The following is a 21,827-nucleotide window of genomic DNA, read 5'->3' as shown; positions in this document are numbered from 1 at the left end:
TGTGGTAGAGGGTCTGTAAAACAGCAAGAGACACAGAGGTGGTGAACAGGGCACAGTTATTCTCTGCTTCTCATAAGGCAGGAAATGGGGCCACCAAATGAAATGACTGGGTAGCAGCTTCAGAGCTGAGAAGAGAGTGTGTGCATGAGCTTTCTTTGTTCTCCTTCAGACAATAAACATATAATTAAATTGTAGCACTCTGCCACAGGATGTTGTAGATGCCAAAATTACAAATGGGTTCAAAAAGGATTAGACTAGTTGATGGACTTTTTTTCTTTTTCTTTTTTTCCCCTCCTCCCATGAAGGGCCATTAAATCCAGTGATGCAGATACAGTGCCAGGCTCAGGAAGTCTCTCTGCTGGTCCTGGTCTTGTTATTCCTAAGTGCTGCCTGCGTATAATGGGCAGGACTGGGCCTAAAACAGCTGCTCTTGCTGGGGGGTAAGGGAACACAACAGAGGACACTGTTCAATGGGTGGAAAGAGCTCAGGGCTGGCTTAGTAAAGAAATGGGAGACCATACGAATGTGGAGCTGTGTGTGTAGGAGTTACTGATTGTCAAGGAACAGGGGAGGCAGCAGAATCAAGATCTATGATGGAAAGAGAGGAAGATAAGGCTTTATCTTTGCTTCCTCATCAGTAGACTGTTTGGCTTCAGATAGATTTGGCAGTGTCTAGATATTTGTCGGCAGCATGAGACCTGGCACTTGAGGGAACTGTGTGATGTTATTGTTGTTCCTTTTCTGTATGTTAAATTCAATACATGGATCTTACTTGCATGTAGACGTGCCTGTGTGACTTTTTGGTCACCTAAATGAAAGTGGAAGAGAAATAGCATGGAGGAAAGGAAGGAAGAAAACTTCTTCTCATTGGGGCAGTGTTCAGGGAGATTGAACAGAAACCAACAATAGTTGGCTCATTGTAGCTTGGCTCAGCTTGTAGCTTGGCTCTCATAACTAATTGTGTGCATGCATTTACCTTTTTTTAACAAACTTTAAAATGGTTCACTGTGTGACTCTGTGGAGGTCCTGCATTGATGATTTTTGTAGAGTTGTGAGTGTGCAGGGGTTCCCAGGGCTGGTGGCAGGATATGGGGCCCAGTGGCCGCCATGTGTTGTGGGGTGGTAGTCATAGTGTGTGCAGGGCCTGTGAAGTCCTATGTGTGGTGCTTGCTTTTGTTGCTACTCACTGGTGGGGTGGCACAGGTCCAGTCCCATCCCAGTCCTTCTGATGGAGCTTTGGAGCTGCTGTGGCTCAAAACCGCAGCCTGGAGGCCAGGGAAGCTCTTTGTGGTGTTGAGGGGGAGAAGTGTGCTTGGGAGGGCAAGTGAGCCTCATAGCTCTGAGCTGATGTGTGTGCTGCAGGCTTGTGCTTTGTTCTGGTTGCCTGCTTTTGGTTCCGCATTCAGGATTGCTGTAGTATAGTTACTAGCCCACCTCCTTTAAAAAAAAAAAAGTGGATGGTGAAAACTTTTACATTCTTAAAAAGGCTTGCAAGAGATCTATTGTAAAATCTTAATCAAATGTGCATTTTCTCCTCTTAATTTTATACTTAACTCTCTCTTTAAACAACCTCCAACCCTTCCACATTTCAGTACAAAACCCTGGCCATGTCTAGACAAAAGCCTGTTGTGATTACCAGAGGTGTGCTTCTCAATATTGAGTGTATGTGAGGGTATATTCATGCTTCTGATCTTATGTTAATGTATTTCCTGCTCCTGTATGAGGTGCAGGGCTTGTGTATGCAGAACTCGCTGCAGAGCTCGCCCTGGAATTGCATGCATGTGGAAAAAATAATTTTACACGCTTAGAGTGTATATTGAAAGGCTGTTTGCTTGTATAGTTATTCAGACCTCATCTATGGCTGCACATTGGTGCCACCTGCTTGCAGGAAAGAATGAGTGGACTCCTATTATTCAGGGGGAAAAAAAAAATCAAGGCGAGGCCTCAACATCTGTTCTGGCTTTATTGTTCGATCTGGTCTGGGCTGTGGGCAAATATAGGCCACAGCTTTTGCTTTGTTGCTATGTCTTAAACTGGAAAGGCATCTTGGATCAGATATAGTTCCTAAAAAGTTTAAAATAAAAAAAAAAAACAAATATATGAAGTTCAAACTTAGGATGGATTGAACTTGATTACAGAAAAGGAAACTGTAGTGCTATGCATGCTTTCTTCTCATTTTCTCTTCCAGTTCTTCTAATGGTAATAACTTTTATCACTGCAAAGTGACCTTTGTAATCGTTGCTGGATGATTAATCTTTAACTGGGTAATTTTTAAAGCAATATTTTTCACACCGTTGTAATGTGTGATACCGTGGGTTTTTGTAGCACAGCACCTACAGTTATTCTGAGGCAATAAAGCCCTTCAGCCTGTGTTTCCAGTGCTGCTGCTCTATATAGAAACCCAAATAGTTGCCTTTGTTTCCCTAGGCAGATACAAAAATGCCCTCAGAACTTTATTTGCATATAGATTATAGTGCCAGCTGGGTGTAGTCATGTATAGGAAGAGCTAACCACTGCTTAATTTATAACTTTTTAATTAAAAAACGTTCCTCAACTTGCAGGATTCCAGTCTAAAATGTTCTGTTGCATTTCATGGTGCTATAGTGTGTACAAAGATGGTATTTCTGTGAGGTACCAGCTACTATATCTAGGCAGTCCTCAGAAAACACCAGTGAAACGGGATCACAAGCATTATCTGCTGACTCGGGGAGAAGTCACATGCAGAAAGAAGTGGAGATGGGCAGCAGAGTTCTTCAAATGTCTTTGAGTTGCTGCTTGCAACACCAGTGTCAGCAGTGGGGAAGGAAGGTGGAAAAAGCTTCTGACTTGCAATTTTGTTTGAGTTCTCTTGTGCCACATAGGTGTATTGTTGTTGTATCACAGCTGTGCATTTACAATTACACTGGAAGCTGGAGTAATATAAATGAACCAGTGAGAATGAATTTTTTTTTAAACTATGGGAGCCAGTGCCTCCCTTGTCTTATTTTGTTTAATAGTCATCACGGGTACTGTAAACAAGGGATTTTACCCTATGCAATAAATGTAAGGTCTGCATTGATAAATAAAATGCAGAGCTGGGAATGGAAGCACTTGTTTAATCTTACTTCATTAGAAGTAAATACATTTAGACTTGTCCAAAACTGCTTTAAAGCAGCATTCAACAGCTAAGTTGTTACATGTCAGCCCCAGCTCTTCCCCAAACAATAAAAACATCTATTCACCTTTGGGTCTTATACAGTCATTTATATATACAATGTTTTGTATGTAATGCTGAGGGTTAAATATTAAAAGGAAGAACTGTTTCTTAGTCTTTCTTTTTAAACCTGCAATATGTGATTTTTAAAAATGAGTTGGTACCAGTTATGGGGGGAATCAGTAAGTGCAGTAATGCTATCACCTTTGTAGGTGGGAATCTTGCCATCCTGTACCTCATGGATTTCAGTTGTTTAAACTTTAATAACTTCATGAAATTGTTTAGATCTGGAAATATTTTCTTACCTGTTGACTTGCAAAAGATCAGTACCTGAAGATTTGCCTGTACTTCTATGGCAAAGTTTTAAAACTTTGATTTGCCCATTTTTGCCTTCCAGAGAAGGTACAGAAGTGTGTATCTGTATTGAGCACCTGACAGTGGATGTGCTTTTCTGAGTTACCTTTTGCTGTTTCTAAATAACGGAGGAACTGATTAGCAGCAGATTGCCACTCTTCATGGTTTGTGAACACGCCCTCCCATAGTCATGTGTTAGTGTGTTTTGCTTTGAAATTCAGAGGGCTTCAGTAGCTCTGAAATGCTTTGAACAAACAACAACAGCAAAAACTCACATCGGAAACTACTGAAAGGGTTATGGAGAAGTAAGAATGCTGGAGGCCTCCTGGCAGAGCTTCATCCCCCACTTGGGCAGGAAGGAACTGGGAGCAAAGTGTGGCTTGGCATGTGCAGGAGATGAGGATCTTCTCTCTGAGGGGTCAGTACAGGTGCCAAAAGCAAAGTGCAAAGTGCTCTTGAACAGCTTGCAGCCACAGCTGGAACATGCAGCATCTTTGGGGAGAGCTGCAAGACAGAGCAGCTCCCTCAAGCGCAGGAACTCAAGTGGGAGTTGGCACTGCTGCCTTGCACAGAAGCAAAATAATAGGCGACAGAGTGATTGGTGGCTCTTTGGAGAGGCCTTGGCTCCCACTGAGTTTATTCTGGCACGTTTCTTCTCTAACTTGGAGAAGAGAAATAAAATGGGATGCGTCAGGCTGGAGCTGCGCAGCACTGGGCTCCTGCTCACTGGCGGGCTCTGCCTTCCTGCCTGCTCTTCATGTATGCTGTCTTTCCACCCAGTGGTCCCTAAGACAGCCTAAACTGGTGCTGTGATTGAGGGAGGTGTCCTGCCTGTCCCTGCTTCCTCATTCCCCTTCCTTGTCTCCTAGAAAACTAGGAATTGGTATGAGTTAAAGCTGTCTGCTTTTTTGTTGTTGTTGTTGGATTAGTTGTTGGGGTTTTTTTAAAGTTCAGGTGGATTCCTTGTTTTGGTTTGTGATGTTTGTGCTGTAGATGGGGAAACAGCCTCCCTCCCTCCTTCCCACTCTTCCTCTTTTGCAGTGATGCTGCTGAACCATTGTGTTGGGGTGAAGGCAGAGAGGCTCCTATCCATGTGGGTCTGCTGCTCCCTGTGCACTCGCTTGGCTGTTTGTCTCATCTTGCAGCCAGCTTATTTGATTTAATAACTGGGGAAAATGGTGTTTGCTTCCTATTTTGCCAGGTTACTCTTAGCGAATGTGCTTGGCTTGGAGGGATAAATGCCAGAGTCAACACTGGATGGGGGGAGAGGCAGGGAGCATGTGTCAGAAGAGCAGAGCAATGCTGGCTGAGCAGGACCTCCTCTCCCTTCAGAAGTGGTGAGGTGTTGGATGGATTCAGGCTGTGAAGTTCAATCTTCACCCTTTGGCCTTTTGACACAGCTCTTCAGAGGCTCTTAGATCATCTCACCAAAAGGAGATTCAGGTGGGATGAAGGGAGTGGTATTCCTGCCAGGCACAGCTTTATTCTGTTCTGATGTCAGCTGCTCCATGGCAAACTTGAAGTTGGGGGTGTGTGTGTCACAAGGATAGGGAAAGTACTCCCTGACCTGTATGGGGGACTTCATGTGTGCTGTGCAGTAGCCTTTGGTAGTTTCTGTTTGGAGACATGCCCATTTCCTTTCCCTGTCTGGTGTCCTGACTTCACAGCACCCTGGCAGAGGTAGGGAGAGAAGCACACTTGTTGCTTTCAGCCCCGCTTTGTTGTCCATTTGCAGCAACTCTGCCGAGCACGGTGGCTGAGGAGCCTGCAGGGCATGTGCGTGTGCCTTGGCTCTCTTGCAATGTTCTGGAGAGAGCCTGAACAAAGATCTGTGGTTTCATGTCAACACAAATGTATTCATGATGACAAACTCTGCAGCACGTTCAACACTGAGCTTATTCATACAGTCCTGATTCCAGCATTGGTACAACTTAGGTTTGCTTAAGAGAAAATACGAAGCTGTAAGGTAGTAGACACATCAGAGGACTCGCAGGGCTATTTAGGGCTTGGTGTCCTTTAAGTTCCTTGCAAGTGCCACCTTTCTCCTCTGTGTCTGCAGGGGGTCCTGGCAGGGTTGACTCTCTACTCTCTGACTTGGTTTAAATGCAGCGGAGAAGTGTGGCTCTGGGAGAAAGGGAGTGGGTTTTAAGAGTTTTGATTTGGGGGGTGGGGGGGGGGGCTGGGCTATATTTTGACAAAATCTCTGTGATCTCACTTCAGTCTTCCCCCCGAGCTGGGATCAGTCAGGTATGGGGTCTAAGGTGGATTTGCCCCTCAGGCTTTAAACTTTGTGGGTGGTAGGTGGGAGAGCAGGACTGCCATCTTTCTGTATGCAAGTGAAAATTGGACAGACAGATGCTTGGGAGTGAGACTGTCCCCTTCATGGCAGGGGAAAGATTTGCTTTAAAGACTCAGTCAAGATTTTTTTTTTTTTTTTTTAAATCAGCCTAATGCCTCTTGGAGTCTGAACTGACTGCTGCTGCTGGTTGAAACCTCTCTCTTGTTTTTCTGTGGGGCAGTCTTGCAACAGCTTTCCAAAAGTTGGGGAAGAGCTGTAGCTGCTGTGGGTTGGGGTTTCACGTCCTTGCAATGTTCTGCTCTTGCATGTTGCAGGCCAGTGCCTTAGCACGGGCAGCCCAGAGAGCCCCCAGGGACAGAGAGCCTTGGCCTATGGGCAGAAGCGATAGCAACTCCAACTAGCGGTGTTGTCTCTGATGTGCAAATCAATATATTCCTGCACACCATGTGGCCAACTGCATGCTTATGTTGAGATGTGCTCTCACAGCTCCGGGGAAAAAAAAACCAAACCAAACCTCCACAGTGTTTTAGGATACTGTTGGCTTATGGATACTCTGCCCTGTCTTATCTCCTCCCTTGTACCAGTTGAACTGTTTGGGCTTGTGCAGTAAACTACATCTGTAAATGGGACCAACTTTAAAAGTAACCTTTTCTTTACAGAGTGGGTTTTAACTTGGATCAGTTCCCTCCTCTGTTTCAGCATATGGTCCATGGGGTAGGGATATGTTTGGGGAATGAGGGAAGAGAGAGGGATGGGTGGAAAAAGCAACATGATACTGTGCCTGGTTGAGGCTGTACATCTCTGCTTGGGTAAAGGGGAGTTTGCATCCCCTGTGAATTCTGGCACTGGAACAAAGTTTCAGGAGCGCTGCTTGTAGTAGATAGTCTTTCTCTTGGGGTGGGAGGAAGTATCCATGATTCTTCCCAGACTTGGGACAAATAGGAGAGTCAGCAGTGGGTAAGTGATTACAAAGTGTTTGCTCCCAAGACCAGGACACAGTGATAGGGAGCTAATGGCTATGGCAGAGAGTCTACAAGTGCAGGATTAACTGAAATGTCAGATGATCTTGTCTGCCAGTATACAGCTTCTCTAAGCACAGGTTGCACTGGTTTAACTGCACTTGCTTAAACAAGCAAACCCAATTGATCCTAAATTGATTCGTTCCTCTAAAAAAGAGTAAGCCTTGCCCTCCATATGTGGCTATTTTTATATGAAATTTATAATGGATTAGATTGAATTAGCTTTTTACCTTTGTCACTGAAGTGTAGAGTGTTTGAATTCACCCCAGTATTCTTTGTCCAGAAGCACGGAACAGGGGAAGGAATTCCCCTGTGTTGGTGAGCCTTGCAGCTGTGCTTGGGAAGATGCAAGAAAGGGATGAATAACCACTCTGCTATAAGCCTCTCCTCTCGAAATAGCTGTTTCAGTGTGCTTCCATATTCTAAGCAAGCTCTTAAGCTCTTCCTTGCTATGTCATGCAGCAAGAATACTCATGCTGTGTGTATTTACGATGGGGTCAACATTGGACTTGGAAGAATACCTGTCGTGTCTGCCTTGTGTGGGGGGGACAGTAAAAGTGGGGGCTGTAGGCTTGAGAAGGGGTGATGGGGAGGATGTGGTGCTGGAAGGTCAAGGAGCTGGGTGGCAAGCTAAGTCACCTGTGATATTAAGGAGGGAGTCTCTGCCTCTGTGGATATTTGGGGACCCCTACCCTTCTATGTGAGTTGGCCTGTCAAGGTGCTTATGTCCTCTGCAGAGAAGCAAGAATTTTAACTTAACCTTACAGTGTGCCTCGTACTGGCCTTTACCTCTGGTGAGGAACAGAGTTTGAGAGTAGATGAGCATGAGGTTGGGTGGAGAGGCAGGGCAGGAGAGATGTTGCCAGAATACTGGAGGTGCTGTTTCACACCCGTTTACAAGCACTGTGTAACTTGGCTGGTGGTTGCTACTGAGAGGCAGAAGGGAAAAAGATGGGCTATGAGAATTGGGCAGAAGCGGGTCCTGAGGATTGCATGAAGCCCAGCGTCTGCAGAGGATTCTTGTTCTGGGTGTGAGGCCCAGGGAGTGGTTCACCCTGGCTCATAGAGAGGGGATGTGGGGCTGGAAGGTAGGTAACTTCTAACCCGAGGCACTGCCTTTGCACCAAAGTGTAACTTGGAGTTATAACCATGGAAGTGAAACTTCATCTTACTGTGGATGAGCAGCACTCTGCTCCTGAAAGGAACAGCCGAGTGGGACGTGCTCCTCGTGTCAGGGGGGATGTTCAGCCTGCTAAACTAGGAGAAAACTTTCCTCTTTTCTGATTTTTTTTTTTTTTGCCAGTTTAGTGAGGGAGACTGTGGTAAAGCCAGGCTGATGATTTACCTGTTGTTAAACGTTGCCGGCAGAATTGGGCATCAGGCTCCTGCACTGTAGTGGGTTACCGGGAGGTGCTTTGGATTTGGGTGGAAAGTGTTTGACTTCCTGCAGTTCTGACTGATGGTTTCTGTTTTTGGAGTATTTTTATGAGATGAGAGTGTGCTTTTCAGTGTAATGCAAAGTGAGGAGAGAGACTTCTTTCTTTCCATGTTTTGAACTCTGTGCTAGTTTAAGTAGTTGGACAGACTGTGGTATAGGGAGAGTGAGGAGCGAAAGTTGATAGAGAAAAGGCTTAAAGTTGCCTTTTTCTTTGCATTCCTGATGTAGACTTGAAATGAAGGAGAAAGTAAAATTTAATCCCAAATGTTTCAAGACTTCTTTTGTGAAGTTGTAATTTTAAATTCAGACACCCTTCATATTCTATGTATATATAGATCTGGACTCCACCCCCCATCTCTTGCCACCAGAGGCTGTTGTCTTTTCTTGCTCCTGTTTTTCTGCCTAGTATAGGAAATAATGAACATGTACAGTGCACAAAACTTGTATGTGCAGTTGCTAACCGTTAAAAAACAAACAAACAAAAAGAAACCTATGTGAAAGATAATCATGGTGTTTTGTCATGAAAACTGAGAAATTAGTCATGAAAATAAGCTTTCTGTTTTATTGTGGCAAGGAATGAGAAATAAGGTGAACTAATGTTTGGGCAGTTAAGTAATGAGAAATAAGGTGAACTAATGTTTGGGCAGTTAAGTAATGAGAAATAAGGTGAACTAATGTTTGGGCAGTTAAGTAAAAAAAATGTTAGTTCAATGTAAATATATTGCTGGCAACTGGTTATTTTTAGTACATGCTATTTGTGCTTTAAATTTAATGTTAAACTATTTTTGTCATCTAAACGCTGACTGTTCTTAGCTGAGCAGATTTCAGGTTAAAAAAAATAGTCAAACCATGAATGTTCATAGCATTGTAATTACTAAACTTTCTGACGTTTTCAGATGAGCAGGAGCTGGGTGCTGGCAGGCCTCTTTCTGCTGTAGTGGAGACATGTGAGCAGATAATGTTCTGATTTCATACCTTGTGCCATGAGACAGCACCCCAGCATTGCATCTTTCATGTTACTAGATCTTTTCTGACCTGTTTGTTTAATACATCATGAAGTGGTGGTTATATGTCTAATTGCCCAGCGCAGAGAAAATAGCATTGTGTTGAAATATTGAATAAAACTTCAGCGTTATGTGACGTTCTGTAGTGGAAGTAGTACTGTAGGCACTTGTTCATAACAAGACCTGCAAGTTTCTCTCGGCCAGGGCGGGTAGTTGAGCTGGCTGTGAGCGTGCTGACTCAACGGAGCAAGTTTTCTTTCTCTTCTCGTCGTTCTCCTCTTTTGACTGCTTGTGACTGAACAACAGCAGATTCACAAGAACTCACTGTTGAAATGTACCTTAGCTTGAGGTTGCTCTTTCAAACTACATGCAGCTGTGGTTCTTCATGTAAGACTTTCATAGCTTTCAGGCCAGCCAGGTGTTAAGCTGGTTAAAAACGGACTTGCTTTGTGAGCATGGGTGCATGTATGCAGCATGGGTGTGAATGCATAAGAATTTCTCTGGAGCAGTTGAGCAGAGAACCTGATTCTGACATGGGGGGACCCAGTGCCATCTTGGTGGGCATTCCTGTCTGTAAGGGGGATGGAGGCATAGAAGAGCTGCTGGGCCAGGGCAGGAGGTGCTCAGAAGTGAAACCTGGGATGTTCATGCATGTGTCTACCCTGAAGAGTTAATCTTGCTGCACGTTATGGTCTCATGATATCAAGGGCTTGGAGCCTGCTGCCGGAGCTTAGCTCCTCCCTTTTTCATATAATGATGTCTGGAAGAAAAATAATCAAGTATGCTGGAAGAGAAACATTAATTAACTTTTAATTTAGATCTAACGTATACTGCTTAGTGTACTGCATGAAAGAGTGAGTGTGCGGTATCTGTCATGTTATATAGGGGGTGATGCATTGAAGCAACAAGGAAAAGCCTCAGGTCTGAATGGGAAGATGGGATTTTAACTCTGCAGATGGGTTTTGTATCTTGATTAAAAGCTGCAGATGTGTGATAAGTCACTTCTGTATCCGTTTTGCATCTGAAATTACTTTCTCTGTAACTTGATTTGTATCTGTTTTCTCTTAAGCCAAACTTGCAAGGCGAAGTCAAGAGAGAGAGAATCTCGGCATGCTGGTGTGGTCACCTAACCAGAATCTATCTGAAGCGAAATGTAAGTCTCTTCAAATACTTTTATTCTCCCTTCCCTTACATGCATCACTTCCAGAAGTCGAAGTTGCCACTTTCAGTAGAGAGGTTATGTCTGTGACCTTCCCATTATGATTTAAAATTATTTTGAACGTTGGAAAAAAGAAAAGCCTACAAAGCAATCCCCCAGAAGAGTTTTGTTCCCCACTGGGCAGCTTCTCAGAGCATCAAATCCATGGAGGCAGGGAAAGCAGGAGAAATGACACACTTTCTTCCTTGGTATGAATTCTTTAAGATACTTATCCACAGGCCTATACAATCTGCACTTTTGCTGCTGGTGCTGTAGAAGATGGCAGAGATAACTGGGGAGAGTATTTGGGGGGAAATATATGGTAATTAGCAGTACCTGTTTCCCCACAAAGACACAAATAAAATCCACATCTGGAGCCCATGGAGGTTTAAATGCCAGAACAATTGCAGTGCCTTGGAATTCCACATGAGGGCAATTACCAGTGCTGTGTGTGTCTGGGAGCAAGTCTCACTGCTGCTGCCAGATGGCAGAACTAGTGTTTGAAAGGTTTGTCTAGCTACAGTTCTCTTCATGAATAAGTAGGACTCCTTGATTAAAGGGCTGCTGTTTGAATGCAGTAACTAAACCTAACTGCTTTTGGGGGAGGGAGCTGAAAGGAGCTATTTTTGACTTTGTGCTCGTACCTTTTTTTTCTCTTTTTTGATTCTGGGACCAAGAATAAGAATGCTGCATTCCTGTTCCTCTGCAGTTGTTTGTGGTGGCACTTTAAGTTGATACCTGGTTTTCCCCTAGACCCAAGGGCTAAGGTGCATCACAAGACACTTGTGAGGATGTAGTGGCATTTGCAAATTAAGGTAGCAGAAATTGTGCACAAACTGGCTCTGTCATGAAAGGGCTGGGCTCTGCCCTGGGGCATTTGTTTCACTGAGCAAGTTGCCCCTTAAGTTATAGAAGGATGATGGTACTGTGATCTACAGATAAAAAAGGCTTTGCGGGGATCATGTCTGCTTTCTCTCTTACCAGTGGTGTCTTGTCTGCTCCCTGCTGGCTATTGGATGCTGAACTAAATAAGACTGATGAGGAGAGGGATATTTGACAGTTACTTACAGCTAGAAACCTCTAAAAAGGTATAAGAGCAAGAAACTGTTGCCTCAACATGTGAACAGTTGTTCCTTTTGGTGATCTGTGACACACAGGATTCCTGTAGCTGCCTCTCAAGTCTGAGAGGTTTTTGAATCTCAGCTCAGCTTTGGAAAATTTAACTCCTGCCCAAGAGGAAACCGGTTTCTTGGACAGGGAAGAGAGAACAGAGAAGAAAAAGGAGTGAAAATATGTAGAATTGAGTAAAATAATCTGTGCCTGAATATTCTGTGGCAATTGGCACAAAAATATGTAAGGATATCATAGAGCATAAAAAGAATATGATATAGATGTCATGAACCTAAGAGGTAATTAAAAATGTAGTATGACATTGATAAATAAAAACTAGGTAGCAGTTGACTGTTGCTGGTACAATGAAAAAGTTAGGGGAAACAATATGAATACAAAAAGAGGGCAAGAAGAAATTTCTCATAAGACTCAAAATTTTAGTAAGAGTGTAGGCTCATCAGTGATTTCACCTTCCAAAAAAGATACAGAAAAAAATTACTAAATATTTCTTATGGTGTTTGGAGGAGAGAAGTATGATGCTCTTGTGCCATACATAACACACAAAATATCTCCCAGGTGCTTAATTGATATAGAGGGATGGAGATGTGAAATTCAGCATCTAGTAATAGTAAAAAAAAAAAAAAAAGGCAAAAAAAACCAACAAAGGAGCTTTGGGAGAGGTGGCAGAGGGGACCTTGGGATGGTAGGAGAACTCCAGCAGATGGAGAGAGGGCAGCTGTGAAGGGAATGAGAGAACAGGGCAAGAGCAGGCTAGTTGGTCATTGCTTTGTCTTGTGTCAATTTGAGCTGACACTACTGAAAGGTATCAGTTATTCCTGTCTCTACCTGACGTTACTTAAAAATGAACTGTGAAAAACAAATCCTGCTGAAGGTAGCTGCTTTTGTTCTTTTTGAGACTAGAAATGGATTGATCAGTAGAAATAACTTTATTGCTCTAATGTATTCAGCCAGCTGTTAGGCATTGATTTGCTACTGCATGAGAGTCTGATTCAATCCCCCTTTCTTTCAAAAAATGGGAACCTCCTCCAAAACAGCAGTGCTCTGCAATGGCTGTAGAGCACTTACTAAATGTATTACAGAGTTCTCTAATCTGTTTTATGGTTTATGAAGAAAGAAAATCAGGGGACAGGAGGTCTCTTCAGCTACTCCTGAGTTCACTGACAAGTCTTGGCATTGTTGATAGTGAATCCTAATTAAATGGGGTCCGTGGGGATGTGTAAGAGGACTGATGATGATCAACATTTCCATCACTGATATGGGAATTGATATAGAATTGCTGTGGAGAGAAATTGAGGATGAGCCATAGACTGACAAGATGGTAAATAAAATGAATGCTACCGATAGTCTTGTAGAGTGCTTTGGGTCTTTTCCTGACTTGAATGGATGCCAATGCAATGGGCTTTTAATGACCCAACTGCAGAGTTATGAATCTCAGTATGAAAGCACTGGCAGTAATGTCTGCATAAAGGCTGATGTTTGGAAAGAAGTGGCTTGGAGAGAGATTTTGGAGACATAGTGGGCAGGTAATTTGACAAAACTTCTCTACTTGACCCAATGGATTATGTAGGTATAAAGAGAGAGAGGTAGTCATTGGAATGGTTTGCTGCCTCTGCACCCAGCAGCGTTCAGGAAAATGAATCTCATAATAGTGGCTTTAGTGTTGAAAAACTGAGAAAAGGATGGAGATAATGTTACTGAAACATTATGGAAACTGAAGACAAGCAAACTCCATCTGTTTAGCTTACTGAAAAGAGTCTGAAAGGGGACTATTGTCAATTATTTTCTCAAAGGGAAATTTTGACATAGTAAGAGACATACATAATACAAATAAATGACTGCAAGCTAAGTCCACATGGACTGAAATGAAATGCCTGAGTGTGTGTAGGTTTTTTTTGTGGCTGACCTTTGGAAGTTATCCAGGGAAGTGATGGATTCTCTATTTTTTGATGCCTTTTTAAACCATGGATTTTTGTCACGTGTGTTATCTTTGTTGGGGAAATCATTGGCAGTGTGAAATGGCAACTGGAAGGAGCTGTGGTCTCCAGCAGGTTGGTGTAGCCCCTTGGGCTGTAAGTAGTGGGAATCCTAGCTAGCACATCCATTCTTACTATCACGGTTCAGGTTGAAGCGTGGAAGCGTGGGTGAACAAATCCTTCCAATCAGCAGCATGTTGGTACCTGTGTCTAGTTACTTTCATTTGTACTCCAAAGCCTTTAATCCATCCTGTGCCTGTTCTTGTGGTGAACTCTTTAATAGTCATAGGACTTTTCTCTGTTGCTGTGGCTGGGGCTCAACTTGAAGACGGAAGTTAGTGCAGCACAGGTTAGCTCTTCGCTCAGAGTGAACTGAGAGCTCTCATAAGTAGGGCAGTTCGGTGCAATCAGTGAAACTCTTGGAAGCCACCTCCATTACAGGTGAATCTGCGCTACAAAACACTGTGAGCAGATCTATGACAATGCTCAGAGCAATGCATGCCAATGAGTTTGGCAGAGGGCTGGCCAAACTGGCGGAGGTTGTGGGAGGGTCCTGTGTAAGCTGCTGAAATGAATCCTGGAAAGACCAGTGTGTCAGCCAAGACCTGGTGAGTATCTGCATACCTGATGCTTCAAGCTCACACAATTAGTTAAAGCTTGTTTGGGCCCCGTGCACTCTATATGCTGGAGCAATGTTTTAATCATGTTGGAGCAACCTTTTGCCTGGATGCCATGAAATGATGGATATGATAGAGAAGATTAAGACAAACAAAAGTATGCGTTGGCACATTGATCTTTTTTTTTTTTTTATCCTGTACCTTGTTAACCATTAATCCTGGGTACAAACCACTTACTGCCTTGCCCATATTAATACCAAAGTGGAACACTGCCAGCATGTTCCACGTATACTCCCAGACTTCTCCCTTTGAGGGGTCACTTGCATAGCAGTTGCTACCATGAGTCATTCACAAAGCCCAAGCTAGAAGTTTGTCCTATCTCTTTTGAAGAAGAAAGAAGGAATTGTCATTGTGCAGTAACTGAACATTTGGACTTAAAATAACTGTGCTCCCCTTCCAGCTCTGCTCCAAATACCCTGTGTGCTGTGGCTTGTGTCGCACCTCTTGCAAAGAGCTTGCTCTCAAAATGTGACTCCTCAGAGGCTCTCTGAGGACTTGGTGCCATGGAGGGCAACTGTTCTGGCTTTGCTGGGATGCTGTCAAGGAGAGAGGAAGAGGAGGAGTGAGATATTGAACCAAGGTGATATTGAGGAGTGGGAACAGCTAGGTGGAAGACTGGCATCTGCTCTCCTTGAGTGGCGTGTGGGGAAGGAGGGGGGAAATAGTGAAAAATGCATTGTAATGATCTGTGGAAGTCCTGCACAGGATAGAGCTGGGCCAGCATGAAGCTATTAATAAAACAGCAGAGTCTCTCTCTGTGCCAAGTACGCCAATGGTTGGAACCATAAAAATGACATTGGATTCATTTAGAAAGGAGCAAGTGCTGGCATGCTGCAGCTGCCCAGGAGCGAGGGATGGAAACCAGGCAGGAGGATAGGATGTGATGATTGCTTTTGTGCATCTGCAGTTCAAAGGTGAACTACAAGAGGAAAAAGATGTATTGTTTTGCTAGTGATAAATTCTGGTTTGAAACTCATTTTTCTGCTCTCCTCCTGACAGAATACGTGTGCCACTAGATGAGAATTTTGGTTTCTCACTGATGTCTTGGTGGGTGTCTCCAGTTGATTTATGAGGTGTCACTGAAGAGGCAGGAGGCACTGTCCCTAATCCCCTGGTCTTGCAGTGCTGCTTCCGTTTGACCTGATGGTTGATGGACGTGCCAACTTTGGACATTCACCAGTCCCTCCCTCTGTTATCCCATGCCATCTCTTCCTGCGCGGCTGCAGCTGGCTCCCTGCTTTACATTATGCCTACCTTGGTGCACTTGGAGAGAATTTAGACAGCCTTCCTCCACCTTGGCGGGGAGGTAGAAGTGCCCAGGGGACTTGGGGACAGGGGAATGCCAGAGTTAGGTAAAGCAGCGAGTGCTACAAGATCTTTGTGATCTGCTTGACCAAACCCTGTGGTTGGGGAAAAAAAGGGAGGGGTCCCTAAATGTGCTGCAAAACCTGATACTGGGAAGGCAGCAATGTACCAGCTGAGGCTCTGATGAGGAAGAAGTGCTGGTTGCTATGGTTACTAAGGATATTAACCCTATGCTGTCTGGATGGGCAAGGATTAGTTAACTGTACCACAGGCTGGGTAACGGTTTGGGAGTGTGGAGCAGCAGTGCTCCGCCCTAAAGATGCTGTGAGTTGGCATTCAGGATCTCAAAAACCGATATCCCAACCAAGTCTGTAAGTGTGTCCTGATCATTTGTGTCAGTAGCCGCCTTTGGGTGAAAGTGAGTTTTGGTAGCTGTCCTCTGTTGTGAAGGTGAGGTGAATCCCAAAATTTCGGAGGCAGGTCATAGGTTTAAGTGGCCAGTCTGTCTCCAGCTGTAGTTCAAGGGGCAATCTTTGCATAGAAGAGGCTATGATTATTCTTCAGTTTCTTTTTTAAAGGGATTGTTAAACAAGCTTGGAAATAACCTTTATATGATTTTTCTAACTTAAAATGACTGCCAGAGTAGAGGACAGGAAAGTGTTTGTCTTTTTAGGTTGCCAAGTGTGTCTGATCGTATTTTGTGTGGCAAGTCTCTGTTTTCTTTGTGTAGCTGAGCTACTGAGCCACAGCTGTTTTAAGAAGGACTTCTACTTGGACATATCCTTTCCCCCTTGGCGCACTTATTTTGGCCTGTGAATTCTGTGGACATATGACTCCATCAACTATTGTCATCGGTTCTCATTTTTCTTGGGGTGTGGGGTGCCCTAGCAATAAATAAATGTGAGCAGAAAACCACAAATGGGAGAGACTGGGGAAAGTGATCTTAAAATCTTTTAAAAAATGAAGTCCCTATTTAACAGGATGCATTTAAAATGGAAGGGATTAATGCTTCAGAGGTACCCAAGAGCCACCCCAGGCACCCCTGCCCTGGCAGTAGCAGTGAAGGAGAGGATGTAGTTGGGTCTGTATTCAGCATCAGGAAAGCCGCTTTTTAAGTCTTTCCTCTTCATTGTGCTGTAAATGGGATCCTTGAAACAGTTGGAATTGTGGTTTTATTTGTGGTCCCCTCTCCCCTCCAACCGCTATTGTTTCTGTGACCTGGTTTATAACACAACCCCACGAAGGGCTGTGTTGGCACTCAGTGAGAGTGCAGCCACCTTGGTCAGGAATGGGAGAGTGGGAGCTGCTTAGGCTTTGCCACCAGAGACAAAAGTATTGTTGAATTGAGTATAAGTTGCTTATACCTTTTTTTTTCCCCCTCTTTTTTTCCTCCCTTCTCTTTTGGTGGCTGGTTAAGTGCTGTGGGAGGTTTTGAAAGATGGAATGTATGTATTGTGCTTCTCTTGTTTGGGGTTTTTCTGCTTGTTTGTGTCTGTGGTTTTTTTGTTGAGGTGGGATTTTTTGGATAGTAGGAAAAGTGTTAGCCTTAAAAGATAGGTGCCAGGTAGAGCCAAGACTTCCAGGTCTCTGAGGGGTGGACTTCAGGGGTTATAATTCTGACCTGAAGCTAGGTGCTTACCTTTTATCACTCAAGTGAAGATAGCAAAAACCCTAAACTTATGATTTTGCTGTTTGTCTGCGTTCCTTCCCTAGAAATATCAATTTGCTGGCTGTCCCAGTGACAGCAAAAAGGATTAATGAAAAAGCAGAATTGGGTTTATGTTTATCCCTAATCCAAATTTCATATTATGCAGTGAACCTGGCAGCTGTGAAGCTTGGATGCAAATACAGTAGCTGAAGAATACAACTCTGTGAATTCAGAAATAAGAGAACTGGTGTTTAATTTAAGATTCTGCTTGAGTTTAGCTGTAGAAATAATAGTCACGGCCACTTCTCCCAGTAGCTGCAGTTGCTGCACTTCAGAAAATGCTCAAAAGATGAAGGTGAAGGGATGCAGTTCATTTTAGCTGAGGCAACTTTTGATGCTTATAGTAGCAATATAGTGAACAGCAAAAAGAAGAAAACAGGCTTTTCAAAGGCAATGGGTGTATCCCAGAAATGGCTGAGTTGCCTCAAACTTAGCTGCAGTTTCCCCTTTGTTTGTCATCTGCTGTGCTAGTTGCTGTTGCAATGCTGTGTGGAAATCTCAGAGCAGCTCTTTCATCATTATTGTTGCAGGTTGATACTTCTGGATCCTGAATGCATATTTAAATTAAGATGAGGTTTTAACCCTTTCACAGCAGTGGTTTGTATTGGAGCCAGGAAAGCAATTTAGTTTGTAAGCACTAGAGTGTGCGTTTGGGATGGATTTTACCCAAGCTACAGTGGATTGTGGTTTGGGGTTTTTTTATTATTTAAAAAAAAAAACCCCACAACCCACAAACAAAAAACCTGAAGGAGAGAATGTGTTGGAAAGTGTCCAGGAAAAGAATGCCTTGTCTAAGGTAGCTGTGTTATCCTGGAGGAATTTTTGCTGCTGTGCTGGGGGGCGGGGGGGGGGGAGTCAGCAGTTTCTTCATGTACCTTGTTCTCTTCTGCCACCTGTTTGTTCCTCTGTTTTACTGCAGTGTGGAACAGGCCTCCAAATGAGTGGAGATGACCCAGCTGGAAAACACCAGCTGCCACTACTGCTGCTGCTGCAGGGATTAAACTAGTGCTGGCACTAGGAAGAAGCTTTTTTCCTAAGAGAAGTTTAGAGACAAGATGACGTGGATGAAATGGAGTGATGATAGCCACGTTAAGAGTTACGCTGGCAGTGAGCCTCGATCTGAAATACGTTTGGGAGCAGTCTTAGCCAGCCCGATAGGCGCTCTGTGAGTTGCAGGACCAGTATGACAAGAACTAGCAGGCTGCAGCTACATCATGCTGCTTGGATCTAGCCCTAGGATGGGCTGAGTGCACTCCAGTCTTGCTGGTCTCGGTGGGAACGGCAGACTTCGAGCATTTCAGAGGATTAGGCCTTTTTTCCTGACTTCTTATCCCTTACTGTAGCTGTGAGGGAAAAATAAGAAGGGTCAGGGAACCGGGGGGGTAACCGTTTTTGGTTTTGGTTTTTTTTTTTGCCTTTTTTTTTGCTTTTTTAAATCTTCCTTAGAGCAAGGTTAGTCAGCAGATGCACCAACATGCATATTTATAGGGATGTGATGGGAGCTGTGTGCAGGCAGGGAGGAGCTTTTGTGGGCTATGTCCTCCACTGAGGAATGCTCGAAGAGGTCGTGGTTGTAACAGCTTGCTGTGGTGAGTTCATATGCTGCTGAGTGTGACCTTTACAGAGGTTGTGCAGGAGGCAGAGCAGTGAGGCTTTCTCAAGGACACATGTCAGAGCTTCCCTCACCATAATGTGTTTGCTGTGGTATTATTTGCTCTAATTAGGAACCACTCCCACTAGTTATTTTTCCTGTACTCTTATTTTTGCACTCCACTTTAAGTTACTTTCCCAAGCATGTGCTTCTCATGCAGATTCATATTATGATAGGGCAGTAGTGAATTTTCTAGCACTGCAAACATCAGTAGCAATGCATAATAACTTCTTAGTAAGGACTGGGCTTCTAAATCCTGGCTAAAAGCCATGACCACCTACCACTGATGTGACAGGCTCTAGTTGGCGACACTGGTTTATTGTAGTCTTTTCTGCTTAGTCTCTTGGGATCAGCCTTGAAGGCTGAAGGCCTGTATATGTAATCCATGTTTCAGCATGTGCTGTCTGGATCTGTAACTTGACTTTTTCTAAATTGACTTAATTTTATGTATTTTTGAATACCTTAATATCTGCCAGCATAACACTAATACTTTGATTTAGAGGCTACTATAAAGATTATGTTGGCCAAGATCTGGCAGTGTAAGTTTTCTGTCTTTCTCCATGGGCTTCTTGGAGGAGTCAAAAACATTTCTTTGCATCTCTTTGGTTTCAGACCTGTAGGAAGTAAACAAGTGCAAGAATGGATGTATTCAGTGTTAGTGACTCCCAAAAGCTGGCCTGTCTACAGTAGGGCAATCCGAATGAGTTTGTCCGTAGGTAGCTTCTGATCTCCAGTGGAGAAAGGGCTCTTCACCTAAACCTCTGTTTATTGTTCAGGTTCTCATGTTGTGTGGGGTAAGGTACCAGAAATTTCATGAACAACTATACCTTAACCTGCAGTAGGCACTTGTTTATGTTGCCTTAGTTCATGGCCTGCCTTAAGTGATCAAGCAGCCGAACTGTTCTTGCAGGAAGCAGGAATAGGAACTTTGAGGAGAGGGATGGAACAGACAGCTGGGGGGCAGAGCCTATGACAGCTCTCAAGATAAGCTGTTCCCTTTTAGGTTGTGCATGGGAAGAGTTTGTCTTGTCTCCGCTGTTCTCCTTCCCACTAACTTGCTCACATCCAGCTGATGTGAAAGTGAGGAAAATTAAGTCTTTCAAAGCAAGTTTGAGACCTCATTTTTTCATTCTTAGCACCCGGGTGCAGTAGTGCATTGAGTGGCACTGTGGAATGGCCCTTGACTTCTCAAAAGGCGCCCACCCCAAACATCTGAAAATAGGTTATTAACTAATGATGTAGAAGGAACAAAAGCATCTCAGCAATGCTTCAGAAAATACAACTGAAGGATTAGTTCCCCTCCAACATCAAGCTGCCTTCACTTAGTCCCTATCATTCTTCATCTGATTTTGCTGGAAGCAAGTGTTGTGCAACTTGTTCATGAGTGCAGAGGCCACCTGAGTTGCTGAGACTATTATGTTACTCATATAACTGGGCTTGGAAGTGAGGGGACTGGCTGCAAAAAGATAACTGAAATAATAAGTGGTGCTTTTGTGACCTGACCACTTGCCTTTCAGGATCACAGGGTTCTCCTGTTGCAGCTGCTGAGGAGCTGGATGCAGGCAGTTACAGCTGGAGGCTCACTCTCCTCTGCAAGCAGCTCCTGGCTCTTAGCACATCTGCCGAGGGCAGCTCCTCTGTGTGACCCCCAACTCATCTCCTTCCTTTTGCTGCCTGCTGGCTTGCCCTATACTTCTTTTCTGCCAAAGTGACATCCTTCCAGGAGGTAGCTAGGGGACAAATTGATCATTTCTTTTGCTTTTGTATCCATTATAAAGGGGGTCAGCTTGGCTTCTGCTCCCTTGTCACAGGCTTTATTATTGTTACCAATAATAATGAGCTGTAATTTAACATGATGGCTATTCTGCTCCCACACCCCTTGTGTGTGTGTGTGTGCCCTCATCCTGTACAAGGCCCTTGTGTTGTGGAGTAGTAGTTACCCATGCTGTTTAGGAAGCCTGACTCTGATACAGTATTTTTATTAGTTTGCATTCCTACTACAATAGGGAATATAACAGTTCTAGTTTTGGAGAGGAGCTTTCAAAATGTTGTGGAGGGTGGAAAATGGACCTTGTGGGAGGTTTCACCCTCTTTAAGGGGCTTTGAGTCTGGATATTCCTTGGTGGTTTCTGAAACTGGTTGACAGTAGATAGCTTGACCAAGCTTTATGGTAGTCTGTGCTGACTATTTTGCAGACCAAGAATTTCAGCATATATAGCATGATGTGGATGGAGAGCTGAAAATGTGCCTAGGTAGGGTACCGAAGCCTTGTATCAAACTGCTAGTAGTCTGAATGTGTGGACTCCCACACTGACTCTGTCATCAGTGTGTGTCAAACTTTATTTTTTCAAATTAGTGAATCTGAGTTTTGGAAAGAATGCACTGGATCAGGCATCAAAAGGCATCACTGGATCAAGGAGTGCAAAAAAACTAATAAATTCCATAAGAAAATCTGCATGAAGGAAGCTTCTTCTAATCCAAGTTACCATCTCCTGCAGTGAACCATCTCATCAAATGTTTTTTTTAATATTCTATCCCTTGTAACAACTGTATTGATAATGTTACTACATTGCTTGGGCATGTTGCTGCCTGTAGTTGAAGTATATAATCCGAGGCTATAACCTCTCAGTAGACTTAACTCAAGCCACGGTTTGACAGCAGAATAAATCTGGCTTTAGGGCTTCTTGGACTGAATTGAGAACACTGTGCTGAATAATGCAAAGAGCTGTTCTGCTGTAAACTCACTTTGTTGTTCGGGCCTGTGCTCTGTGCATTTATCCTGTCTGTAACTTCCTGTCTATGTCTTGGAAGGTCATACATGGGAACAAGTATTCCCTCCCTACCAGAAGCTACTGTGTGCTGGTTTTATGTTCTTAC

At 43.8% G+C, this 21,827-nt stretch overlaps 1 protein-coding gene across 2 annotated transcripts in view; it reads left to right on the top strand.

Moving 5' to 3' along the window:
• Positions 1 to 21,827, top strand: part of RCOR1 (REST corepressor 1) — an 86,946-nt gene that overhangs the window by 33,213 nt on the left and 31,906 nt on the right. For both annotated transcript variants that reach the window (XM_075753515.1, XM_075753514.1), the window contains exon 3: positions 10,377 to 10,460. In XM_075753515.1, the coding sequence (XP_075609630.1) occupies positions 10,377 to 10,460 (84 nt within the window). The remainder of the gene's footprint in view (positions 1 to 10,376; positions 10,461 to 21,827) is intronic.

The sequence above is a fragment of the Balearica regulorum genome, chromosome 5 (assembly GCF_011004875.1).
Source record: "Balearica regulorum gibbericeps isolate bBalReg1 chromosome 5, bBalReg1.pri, whole genome shotgun sequence".
NCBI lineage: Eukaryota > Metazoa > Chordata > Aves > Gruiformes > Gruidae > Balearica > Balearica regulorum.
Note: the sequence above shows the minus strand (reverse complement) of the source record. Positions and strands in the feature narration are given on the sequence as shown.